Source organism: Scyliorhinus canicula, chromosome 3, assembly GCF_902713615.1.
Source record: "Scyliorhinus canicula chromosome 3, sScyCan1.1, whole genome shotgun sequence".
NCBI classification, from domain to species: Eukaryota; Metazoa; Chordata; class Chondrichthyes; order Carcharhiniformes; family Scyliorhinidae; genus Scyliorhinus; species Scyliorhinus canicula.
In genome coordinates this window covers 262879782-262892713 of record NC_052148.1, presented here as the reverse complement: position 1 = coordinate 262892713, position 12932 = coordinate 262879782, and the positions used below count along the sequence as shown (strand labels likewise).

At 51.0% G+C, this 12932-nt stretch overlaps 1 protein-coding gene across 3 annotated transcripts in view; it reads left to right on the top strand.

Annotated features, from left to right (window-relative positions):
• LOC119963505 (probable E3 ubiquitin-protein ligase HERC3) overlaps positions 1 to 12932 on the top strand; it is an 86117-nt gene that overhangs the window by 24069 nt on the left and 49116 nt on the right. For all 3 annotated transcript variants that reach the window (XR_005460115.1, XM_038792720.1, XM_038792719.1), the window contains exons 4-7: positions 2090 to 2311; positions 4759 to 4850; positions 5486 to 5616; positions 12569 to 12723. Coding sequence is in view for 2 of the 3 variants with exons in the window: in XM_038792720.1 (XP_038648648.1) it covers positions 2090 to 2311; positions 4759 to 4850; positions 5486 to 5616; positions 12569 to 12723 (600 nt within the window). In the remaining variant the exon portion in view is untranslated. The remainder of the gene's footprint in view (positions 1 to 2089; positions 2312 to 4758; positions 4851 to 5485; positions 5617 to 12568; positions 12724 to 12932) is intronic.

The following is a 12932-nucleotide window of genomic DNA, read 5'->3' as shown; positions in this document are numbered from 1 at the left end:
TGCGCCTCCTTGTCCCCAACGTGATTGATTGTTCAGGACAGGGGTGCTCTCCTGCAAGCAAGCAGTTCCATTCTGCAGCTGATCTCCCAGTTCACTTAACACTTTGCACTTTTTACTCAGCTATCAGGCACACAGATGTGTAATGTGGACTAACTTATTCCGGACTTCCTCCAACTCGCTGTTTCCTTTCTGAAGCACTTTAGAAAACCGATCGAGGATGTGCTTGTAATCTCCTCGTCTTCTTATATAATTCAGCCTATCCTGCATAAACTAAGGGTCTCCGCTCTGCAGTCAAATAAGGAGTAGCGACAAAGCAAGAGCAACATCTGAAGATTTTAGCATGTAAAGAACTGGATTTCAAACTGGATTTTAAAACTGGATTAAAAATAATGGTTTTCTTTCTGCTTAAATGAAAATAAATATTCAGGCCTTTCTGTCCATCTTGTCCTTACATGAAAGTACTTTAGTTATTGATTTTTGTCCCTTGGATTTATCTGAGCCAGGGAGGAGGAATGTGATCAGGAGGTCCCTGACTACATTAGACAGATTTTAAATCAGGAAGGAAATCAAGTGGTGTGGGGATAAAGTGGGAATGAAGATTATCATTTCAGATCAGTCACCATCTCATTGAATGGCGCAGCAAACATGCTGGGACGGATGGTCTACTTCTGCTCCTACATCTTATGGTCTTACATTGAGAATTCATAGCCCTGGCAATGATCTTTGTTATTGCGTAGAATTATGCCTGCTGCATTTATTTTATGGTACATAGGTGCTCTGTGATGTATTACAATGTTTTTCAAATTTTTTTTCCCGGGGCTCACTTTTGTCAACCGGCCGTCCATCGCGACCCATGTCCGCAAACTTTGCGACCCATGTCGACCGACCTTCATGACTCGCGCCACATTCGCTTACCTATAATGCAAAAGAGGAGCTTGCTTGGTTATCACAATCTCATTTGAATCAGGTTCCAAGGAGGAGTGGGCAGACTTCCTGGGAGATGCTATACCAGAATGCTGACAGCCTCATGGGCTTTTGGCATGTTTTTACTGTGGTATTACAGATCAGCTACAGCAGTGAAGTCTTTTAATTTGGAGTCAGCTCTAAGTTAATAAATGACTCTAGGGTTTCAACCTCAAAAGGAAGTTTTCACCCACCACTTTCAAAATCTGAAACTTCTCCTCTCATTTTCCAGTACTTTCCTGCATATAACACACATGGGCTGTGCATCCTTATTTGCATTGGCACAATTGACAAAGCCATACCTCAAGAAATCATGTTAATACTGCTTTGTTCCCAAGTTAAATTCTTCTTTGTAGGCTCCAATGATCCTGGAGCTCTGTACACAGCTAACACTAGCACTGCTCTGTCCTACCCTGGACTCTCCTGAGCATCTCTCTCCAGCAGATTCTGTTGTGAGATCCTGTCCAATAGGTAACTGTCATTTGAGTCTCTGGCCATCTCTTACATTTAAGAAAACTATTCATTTTCACAGTTCACTTGCCTTGCTTGCCATCAGCTGGAAAATGGAAGCAACACTGCTCCGTGATTCGGCACCAAAAGCATGAACCTGGAGGGCATTTGACGTCAAGTGTGCGTTCAGGGTGTGTGACCTGCCCTCTGCTGCCACTTCTGGCTGGAAGACTCCACACAGCCCCATTTACTTCCATTTGAAGGCAGCAGCGGCCGCCATTCTCGATGTCGAAGCTGGTGGCGGCTGTTGGGCGCATCTCCTGTGATTGGGATTGGCAGGACCAAGCGCTCCACGACCCACCCGACGCCTGCCCCCAACCTACCCGCGGGCACTTTGAAAAACCCTCTTCTAGATGGTAGTGGTCATTGGTTTGCAAAGTGCTGCCTAAGGAAGCTTGGTGAGTTCTTCAGTGTCATAGATGGTAAACATGGCTGCCACTGTTCGTTGGTGGTGGAGGGATTGAATGTTTGTGGAAGGGGTATTTCACATGGAATGGAAAAATTTGACATTCCACAAGCATAAATTTAGTTTTGTCGGGTCAGAGAGGTTATTCAGTAGAAATTCTGGATTATAATATTTATTTTTTTCCTTTTCTCATTTGTCCTGTGTTGAAAGATGGCCAACTCTTTGTCTGGGGACAGAACACTTGTGGCCAACTTGGTATCGATACAAGAGGTGCCTCCCGGCCCGTCCCTCAGCGTATGACCTCTCTCACTGGGATGCCTGTGTCTCAGATCACTGCCGGAGGAGAACACAGCTTCGCCCTGTCTCTCTCAGGGGCAGTGTTCGGTTGGGGAAGAAACAATCGAGGGCAGCTGGGGCTCAAGGACACCGAAGGTAAGAACATTTGCAAAAACTACTGTCCCTCCTTTATGTATTCTGCTGCTCCCACTCCCAAACAAAGCTCAGCATGGTGTCCAACACGGGGGAATCATTTAACAATGATTTTGAAGTCAGTGGCACAACCATGGCGCTCACCACTGGTATCAAAGAAATCTGCGCACAACGACCGAGTGGTATTTGTGGCAATGGGTTTCACCTCTCCCAATGTCAATATCATTCTGCCGCCAGTAATTGGGGAATTCTGGTATCCAGTAACAGTGACATCATCAAGCAGGCCTAACAGCACATTTGCATATGTAAATTTGGATCTTCCCCTCGCTGGGCGAGATCCAGATCCACAGTGGCTAGCACTGTTACTTCACAGCGCCAGGGTCCCAAGTTCGATTCTCGGTTTAGGTCACTGTCTGTGCGGAGTCTGCACGTTCTCCCCGTGTCTGTGTGTGTTTCCTTCGGGTGCTCCGGTTTCCTCCCACAAGTCCCCAAAGACGTGCTGTTAGGTAACTTGGACATTCTGAATTCTCCCTCCGTGTACCCGAACAGGCGCCGGAATGTGGCGAATAGGGGATTTTCACAGTAACTTCATTGCAGTGTTAATGTAAGCCTACTTGTGACATTAAAAAGATTATTAAAGATTTACCGGCCTGGTTGAGGCACCGGGGCAGGCGTGACAAGGCTCTTCGATCGCGCCCAGAGACATTGGACGAAGCTGCACTTTCTTAAACAAGCTATTTTTTAATTTTTTAAATCTGTGGAATTGCACATGGAATGGAGAAATTTGACATTCCGCAAATAATAATTTAGTTTTGCAGGGCCAGAGAGGTTGTTCAACAGAAATTCTGGTTTACTCAGCTGTTTAAAAAAAGCCCAGTTCAGCCTCAGTCAACAAGACGTAAGGCAAAGCTGGCTCATTTTTTTTTTGACTAAGTGCCAAGTCAGGTGGGAAAGCGGGATGTAGCCCTACCAGGGTACTGCCCTGGCATGACACTCTCCCCCCGGGGGCTGTAACTATCTCTGCACTCCCAGTGGGGATCGTCCACCAGGTCCCCATTGGTCCAGACCTGTTGTAAACCCTACCGGCTGAGGGCGTTTGGGGGGGGGGGGGGGGGGGGGGGGGGGATATTCTAATATTACGGGGATATTGCAGCGATGAAGCCCTCGAAGGGGTTCGCAACCTTTCAGTATGGGAACCCCATTACATCGTTGGCAGGGGGTGAGGCACAATTGAGCGGGGAAATCCTGCTGATGTAAAGGCCGTTGTGAGACTCCCCTCTCGATTCTACTCCACACCCCCAGCCCCACACACTCCCCCCCCCCCCCCACCTCCCACCCCCACCCCCCACCCCCACACCACCGCCTTTCCCACCTGTTGAAAACCGGGGCGGGTCACGGGGGCAGAATCCTGGCCTTATTTTTCAGCAGGTCTGAAGTGAAACATTGCATAAGAAGGGGACGGTCCTGTAGTGATCTCTGTGTGTAGTAATGCATGATGAAGTAATGTTAAGCAAGTACAGGCAAATGATCACTAGATGGCCACACTACCAAGACCTATAAAAAGGTTTCCTCGCTCTTTCCTCAATAAGTGTGTGCAAGGAGTGTGGAGAGTACAGAAGGGAAACAGCTAGAGAGAAGTAAAAAGAAATCACTGGTTTATTTCCCATTACTCATTAAATTATTTTGTCATCGACTATGTCTATATTTCAACAACTCGGCTCGACAAAAAGAGCAATGTATATATTACAAAATCGTAATATGACAGGTCCCATCAAATTACCGATTTCTAATTGATTCCCACTTGCTCGGATGTCAGCAGCACATCCAGCAGGGGGTGTTGGGAATCGATGAAAGCTACCTCGGGGAGTTTAACCGGGCGTGCGCAGACACCAGAAAGGTGCTCCATTCCGACATTTTCTCGATCATTACAGCTGCAAAATCTTGGCCAATGGATTTTTGAATGTCGGAAGTTACATGAGCATTGAGGCAGAAATATCAACCCCTGTGCTTCACTGATCAATGTTTTACTCAAGTCAAAGCTCAAGAGGTGCTTTCGAACATTATGGGAAAATACAAGGATGAACATCAATTTTCCTCAACCCTCCCACTTACTTCAGTTTTAACATCGTGTGTCGACCCAGCCATTAAATTTCAGCTTCTTTTTTTTTTCCAAGTTCAATAGAATATTTCTCCCCACGTCGTTCATCAGCACCGGCAGCCTAAATTTCGGGGACAGCATCAAGTGTGCTCAGCGACCACGATTTACCGGCCGCCAGGCAGGGCTGGAAAATCCCATCCAGTGTTTGCGCAATGTAACAGTGAGAATTATTTTATTCTGACTCATTTAATAGTATTTATTTGGAACCTCGGTAGTTAATCCAGTCGGATACCTCAGAACAGGAAGCAAGAGGAGGAATGTGAATTCATTGCTCTTTCAATCTTTCTTGCAGATAGACATAAGCCCAACTATGTGAAGCTGCTGGAGTGTAAGAAGACCATCCACATCTCTTGTGGGGAAGAGCACACTGCTGTTCTGACAAAGGTTTGTTCAGGTGGAATTGTCATTAAAATCTCAATTGTTTGTTCCTTATTCAGGATTGGGGCGGGGAGACATCGCCATGTCATAAATGTCAATTGAGATGCTGTAACCATGGTTGCAGCCTATCTAGAAGAAGATAGCTGAGAACCACCTCAGCTCCTCTTCCTTAACAAGCGGCTCAAGAATCACATGGATCGGTCTCGAGTTAAGTCCAGAGTTAACTCAGAGTTAAGCCCAGCCCCAGAGAAGGGCGTAATGGACGGACTATCCTTTACTTATTATACATGGATTAGCACAAAGTTAGAAATACAATCTGAAATGCAATATTTGATTTATGATTTCAGACATTGAGGTGTACTTTCTGACTGCCCACTACTTCACATTCAAATATTTAATGAACTCAGCCTAGATCTCTCAAAAAGAAAGAATGAACATATTAATCATTTGGAAAGTGTCAATTTATACACAAGAGAATCAGTTAAAATAACAGATTTATATCACCAGATATGTTTGCTAACTGTTAAAGCATGAAAGATTTAACAATAATAAAAGGACACTGGACCATTGACACTTCAATACCAAAGACATTTCTTGTGATCAGGTGTAACATTCCCTGAAGTCAATGTTTTCTCCTCCAGGATGGATTGGTTTTAACCTTTGGAGCTGGAAGTTACGGACAACTTGGACACAACTCCACAAAGGATGAGATTAAACCTCGTCTCGTCGGCTACCTGTTTGGAAAGAGAGTTTCTCAGATAGCATGTGGGAGGTGAGCTGGTCAAACATCAACAAAACGAAATGCAGCGACATCTCTTTCACCCTTTCTTAGATGTGAACCAGAAAGATTTAAATTCACGCAGCACTTTAGCTACTGAACATTATTGGCCATTTGTCATCTGACCGACTATTTTGTTATCGATAGAGATCGGTGACATTGTTAGACTACTGGTATTAAAATGTAAAAGATTCTTGGGCGCGATTCTCTGCTCCGACGGCAGAGTGCCGGCGTCAAAACGGGAGTGTTTCACTCAGCGGTCGGCGCCCGTTCCGGGACCCCATTCTGCGGCGTACAAGGGAGCTAGCAGGGGCGCGGTGGGATGCGCGGGGGTGCAGCCTCAGAGCAGCGTCGGAGACGCGGAGCCACGCAATTAACACGGAGCCGCGTCGCACATAAGGTGGCAGATGTGGGCAACGGTCACCCGGCTCATCCGGAGTCTCCTCCTGCACGCCCTCTCTGGGTGGTCCTCGGAGGCCATGGGGGGCCGGTACACACTTTGACGCATCGGACGCCTCCGTGGCCGTGGCACACCCTCCTCCTCGTTATCCTCGTTCTGTGGCTCCTGCACGGCGTGGTGCTCCTCCTGCGCCTCTCGGGCATGTGGCCCTGCGGCCTGGGTGGCTTGCACGTGCCCCACTGCAGCCCGCTGCTGTCCAACAGGCTCCGCCACCTCCCTGTCACGCCCCTGCTCCAGCTCCCACCGGGCCTCATGCAGGGCAGCAGCCCCCACCACGGCAGCCAACAAACGTGGAAGATGGCTGAACATTGTACGATCTGTAGGGGGTGGGAGTAGACAGGCTGGGGTTGGGGGGGGGTGGGGGCTCACACATCCGGGGTGGGGGGGCGACACATTGGGGGATGTGTGGAACTGGCCCCCCTCCACTCGGATGTGTGGGGCCCGTTTTGTTTTAATAATCCTTTTTCTACTGATCAGCACAAGTAAATATTTGATGCACTATCAATTACGACGAGACGAGAGTAGAGAGTAATCGAGGCTTTATTAAGCAGAGATGTGGAGCCTCCTCCAGCTGCTGCTGAAATGGCTGCAGCTCGGTGAGCACACACATTTATACTCCGCCTACTGGGCGGGGCCAGCAGGCAGGGATCTACCCCCGTACCTGTAGTACAGGAGCATCACTGTATTACTTCTCATATACGTCAGATATACAAACAGTGGTGACTACCACATTCACCCCCTATTAAAAAAGAGTCCAGCGGGGGTGATGGAAAAACTATTAACATGTACGTGAGCATTTTTACAGTGTACAGTTTGGGGAAAAGTTCACAAATTTAGACGATTGGGTGCCTTGATCTTCCATTGTGAGCGCTGCAGTTCCGGTGGCGATGCAGGCGCCGGCTTGGTCACTGGTGACTCCGGGAGCGTGTAGTCCTCATCTTCATCCCCGGGTGGAACCAATGGGAGGATGGATCATCCTGGAGCGGGGGCTGTGGTGAGGTATGCTGGGGGGGGGGACCCAGCTGGTGCCAGGTCCCTGAGGGAGACTGTGTCTTGGAGGCCGTCGGGGTACACCACGTAGGCGTACTGCGGGTTTGCATGGAGTAGCTGTACCCTCTCGACCAACAGGTCTGCCTTGTGGAGCCGCACGTGCTTGCGGAGGAGAACGGGTCCTGGAGCTGCCAGCCACATTGGGAGCGAAACCCCGGAGGTGGACTTCCTAGGGAAGGCAAGGACACGTTCATGGGGGGTTGCATTAGTCACAGTGCAAAGTAGCGATCGGATGGAGTGGAGGGCATCGGGGAGGACCTCCTGCCAGCGGGAGACCGGGAGAATTTTAGACCGTAGGGCCAGCAGGATGGCCTTCCAGACCGTCCTATTCACCCTCTCCACCTGCTCGTTTCCCCAGGGGTTGTAGCTGGTCGTCCTGCTCGAGGCAATGACCTTGCTGAGAAGGAATTGATGCAGCTCATCACTCATAAAGGAGGATTCCCGGTCGCTGTAGACATAAGCAGGGAAACTGAACAGAGTGTAGATGCTATTGAGGGCTTTGATGACTGTGGCAGACGTCATATCGGGGCATGGAATGGCGAAGGGGAATCTGGAGTATTCATCAACCACGTTAAGGAAGTACGTGTTTCGGTCGGAGATGGGGAGGGGCCCTTTGAAATCCATGCTGAGGCGTTCAAAGGGACGGGAGCCCTTCACCAGGTGCGCTAGGTCTGGCCGGTAGTAGTGCGGTTTGCACTCCATGCAGACTTTTTTTTTGTTGGAAATGTTTTTTATTGAGTTTTCATATTTTATATCCAACAAATTACAAATTATTAGAAAAAAAACACGCAAAAATTAACATGTATATTTACAGGCAAGCATCTTCATAATAACAACTGTGGCCGCCCCCTTTAACCGGCATACATATTTTACATTCCCCAATATGGCCGAGGCCCATGTTTATAGGCATTTATTTACAATTTGGTTTTGGGCCTTAGCTTGCCATCAGACTGTCGCTTGCGGCTTTGTCCTTCCTTTTTTTTGGAATAATTTTTATTCAAGTTTTCAACAACAAATTTTATCACAACAGAGAAAAACAGTAACCCCTCCCCTCCAATACAAAAACAATAAATTAACAAGAAAAAGAAATAAGCATAAAACCATGAGAACAAACCCCCATAACAGACCAGCCAGATCTATTCCTGGGGAGGAGGGCGGACGCCCTTGCCTTTGCCTCCCTGATCGCCCGCCGTAGAATCCTGTTTGGCTGGCGGTCAGCAGCACCACTCAGAGCTGCAGACTGGCTGTCCAACCTCTCGGAATCTCTCCAAATGGAGAAAATCAAATTCGCCATCCGAGGGTCAGACGACGGCTTCCACAGATCTCGCCCAGTGCTAGCGGTGCTTCCAGGTCCCGTTTTCTGCCCTCTCCCACGACTGGTATGTCCAATCCATCAAGAAACCGGTTCCTCCCAGCCTTCGCCGTTGGGGGCTCTGAGGTGTACAGCTCTTGGTAGAAGGCCTTGAAGGTTTTGTTAATCCTCTCTGGTTCTGTTTCCAACGTGCCCCCGGTACCCCTGATTTGCGCAATTTCTCTGGTTGAAAGCTGCCTGCTTTCTCAGCTGGTGTGCCAACAGGCGGCTGGCTTTGTCTCCGTGTTCGTACAGGGTCCCGCGTGCCTGGCGAAGTTGGTGCACTGCTTTCCTGGTGGAGAGCAGGTCAAAGTTCCTTTGGAGTTCTTTTCTCTCCTCTAGGAGCTCAATGGTCGGGGCCTCGGAGTATTTACGGTCTACCTCCAGTATGGAGTCGACCAGCTTCTGCCTAGCCACCCTTTCCTCCCTATCTCTTTGCGCTTTGAAGGCAATGATTTCCCCTCTTAGTACGGCCTTAAGCACTTCCCAGAACATGGAGGATGAGACCTCCCCGTTTTGGTTGTTCTCCGTGTACTCCGCTATGGCCCGCGCTATCCTTTCGCTGAAGGCCTTGTCAGCTAGTAAGGCACCGTCCAACCTCCATGTGGGGCGCTGGGCCCTTCCCGTCTCCAGCCGCACGTCCATGTAGTGTGGAGCGTGGTCTGATATCACAATTGCGGAGTATTCCACTTTGTCTATCCCTGGAAGCACCGTTTTCCCCACCACAAAGAAGTCAATTCTGGTGTACACGTTGTGTACTGGGGAGAAGGAGGAGAATTCTTTCTCCCCCGGGTGGGCGAACCTCCAGGGGTCCACTGCTCCCATCTGCTCCATAAAGTGACTGAGTTCCCTTGCCATGCTTGAGGTTTTCCCCGCTTTGGGGTTTGATCTGTCCGTCTTTGGATCCTGTACACAGTTGAAGTCACCCCCCCCCCCATGATTAGTTGATGCGTCGCTATGTCCGGGATTTCTGCCATGGTCTTCTTGATGAAACTCGTGTCATCCCAGTTGGGCGCGTACACGTTGACTAGAACTACCGGCGCCCCATCCAGGGCCCCGCTGACCATGACATACCCCCCCCCCCCCCCCTGGGTCTGGTCTGTAACCGTCTTTGTCGCCCTAAACATTGTCCTGTACGGCATCGGCAGCGACTCGGCCCCCCCCCCCCCCCCCCCCCCCCCACCCCCAGCGGCACCAGAGCGCAGGCCAGGAGTGGAGCGGCAGCGACCCGGTCGGAATCGGGGCCCAGCCTGCGGCAAGAAGGGAGCAGAGGAGCAGCGACCTAACCACCCCCCCCCCCCCACCCTCCCACCACCCACCACCAGCGGGAGAGCGCGGGGTACGACCAGCGGCGACCCAAACGGAGCAGTGGGGACAGCAGCGGGGACCGACCCCCGCTGCTGAGTGAGGGGAAAGGAAGAAAAAGAGAAGAACTTTTACAAAAAGAAAACTGTTAAAGAGAGGGAAGGGGGAAATATATACATATATATATATTTTTATTACTTTTTTATTTTATTTTATTTATTATTATTTTTATTTTTTTTTAAATTTCTCTCCTTGCACTCTCTTGTTCCCTTCCAGAAAGGGAAGTGGGAGGGAAAAAATGCCAGAAGAGAGCCAGATGAGAGGGGGAAGGGTCACCAGCTACAGACCGGGCAAGGGGCGAGCCAGCTCAGGCGAGCGAAGCGGCGGAACGGAAGTATCGCCGCATCGAAAGGAGCTGGACCGACAGGTGCCCTCTCCTCCGGGGCCAGGGGGGAGCGGGAACTGGAAGGCAGCCTTTACCGAGGTGCTCAGGCAGAGGTGAAGGCAGAAATAGAGGCCGCAGTGCAGGCAGCAGTGGCCAGGGCCATGTCAGGGATGCAGCAGGCCCTGACCAGACTAGAGGAGAAATTGGATACCCAAGGGGAGAAACTGGAAGCCCAGGAGGCGACCATTAAGGAGCTGGAGAAAGCAGCGACTGACGTGAGCGACCGGGTCACGGCCCTGGGGAAGGAGGTGGTGAGACTGGGCGCAACACAGGGGAGCCTAAAGGGCAGAGTAGACGACCAGGAAAACCGCTCAAGGAGGCAAAATGTCAGGATAGTGGGCCTGCCAGAGGGGAGCGAGGGTAGAAACCCCACAGCATACGTGGCTGAGATGCTGGGCAGCTTAGTGGGGAGGGAAACTTTCCCCAACCCACCGAAAATGGACAGAACACATCGGTCGCTGCGCCCGAAGCCCAAGGCAGGGGAACAACCGAGAGCAGTCATAGCTAAACTGCACCGGTACCGGGATAGGGAGACAATCCTGCGCTGGGCCAGGGAAAATAGAGCCTGCAAATGGGAAGGGCCGCCATCCGAATCTATGAGGATCTTGGGGCAGATATAACTAGGAGACGGGCTGAGTTCAACAGAGCGGAGTGCGTTTTGGTATGCTGTACCCAGCGAAATTCTGGGTCACATACCAAAACAGGGAATATTTCTTTCTTTACAGCCGCCGCTGAGGCGAATAGGTTCGTCGAGGAGCACGGGCTGGAAAACAACCGGGGGGTAGGGACGAGGGGCCCCTGGCAGCGGGCAACGACACGCCGACGGGGGGGGTGGGGAGGGGCGAGGCAATGCCAGCCCCCCCACCCCGGCAGGAACACCCACAACATTGTCCTCTTGCCGATCAGGATCGCCTCTCCCCTGGCCCTTGTCCCGTAACAGGAATGATAGGTTTGTCCCACCCAACCCTTTCTTACCCGCAGTTGGTCCTGCTCCCTCAGGTGCGTCTCTTGGAGGAAGACTATGTCGGCCTTTATATTTCTGAGGTGGGTGAGGACTCTGGATCTCTTCACTGGGCCGTTAAGTCCCCTTACGTTCCAGGTGATTATCCTGGTGGGGGGTTTCTGCCCCCTCGTTCCTGTGGGATTAACCATATTTGTCCGGTGGACGCGCCCCTGCCCTCCGGGGTTTCCCTTTGTTAGGGGGCCGTCCAGGATGGCCGCTGTCACTGCTCTCCCCATGCGGTCGGGTCTCTGCGCTCCAGGGTTTCCCCTTGTCCTGGGGGCACCCGCCATGGCCGTCCACTGTGTGTCCGCCACGCGGGTAGTCCCCTGCACTCTGGGGGCCCCCTTTGCCCACAGACCGTACTGGGTGGGTGCTTGCAGCGGTTCCTTGTTTCGAGCCCTTGGTTGTGGCACTTTGTAGCCCTGTTCCTTTCCTGGCCTCTTTTGTCCCTCCTTCCCTGCATCTCCCCTCCCCGGTCTCTCGCTCCCTGTGTGCCACCCCCCCCCCCCCCCCCCCCCCCCCCACCCCCCGGGGACTTTCCCTTATCCCTCCTCCCCCTTATACCCCTCCTTTTCCCCTCTATCCCCTATTCCTGTCCCCGTTTGCTCTCCTGATTTTGACGGGTGTCCCGTTCCCCCCCCCCCCCCCCCCCCCCCCCCCCGGCCTGACGCCTTCCCCCCTGTTGGGGGTGCGTCGCGGCCCTGCTTTGTTGCGTGCCCCCGGCGCTAGCTTTCCTGCTAGTACGGTGGTTCCCTCTCGTGGGTTATTGTCTCGCTTCTCCTCTGCCTGGCCTCTACAGTTTTCTGTCCTCTCTTCCCCCATCCTACCCTGCACCCCTCTCACCTGCTCTCCCTTCTCCAATACTCTCGTTCCCTCGTGCTGGGGCCTGGCCTCCCACCTGGAGCGGTCCCTCGGGCAGTGGTTTGTTCTTTGTTCACACATCTCTCCTTAATAAATTGATGCACTATCAATTACGACGAGACGAGAGTAGAGAGTAATCGAGGCTTTATTACGCAGAGATGTGTTGCCTCCTACAGCTGCTGCTGAAATGGCTGCAGCTCGGTGAGCACACACATTTATACTCCACCTACTGGGCGGAGCCAGCAGCCATAGATCTACCCCTGTACCTGTAGTACAGGAGCCTTACCGTATTACTTCTCATATACGTCCTATATACAAACAGTGGTGACTACCCCAATATTCACACTCACTTTGTATCTTGAGGCGCTAATCAGAGACTAAAACCGAAGTTTGTAAGAGTTAAGAGCTGATCAGCAGCACAAAACTTGGCAAAGGCTTGTTAAATTATGAACATATATGTATTTTGAACAGCTATCACACACTTGCCTTCGTTGCATCGTCTGGCGAGATTTATTCTTTTGGTCGTGGAGAGAATGGGCAGCTGGGGAACGGAGAGAGCGGTGATCAGTTAGTGCCTCTTCCTGTCAGCATCATGGACACACCTGACAAAAATGGAACTGAAAATGGTAAGCAATGTAAACTTCTATATTTTAATAACCCCATTGTATGGAAAAGATCTGACCATGACTGGCAGATAATGTTGATCTGTGGATATGATGAATTGCAATTTCAGGAAGACTTTGATTTCATATAGAATTCAGATAAAGCATGTCAAGGAGTGACACAGTGGCACAGTGGTTAGCACTGCTGCCTCACAGCGCCTGGGACCCGGGTT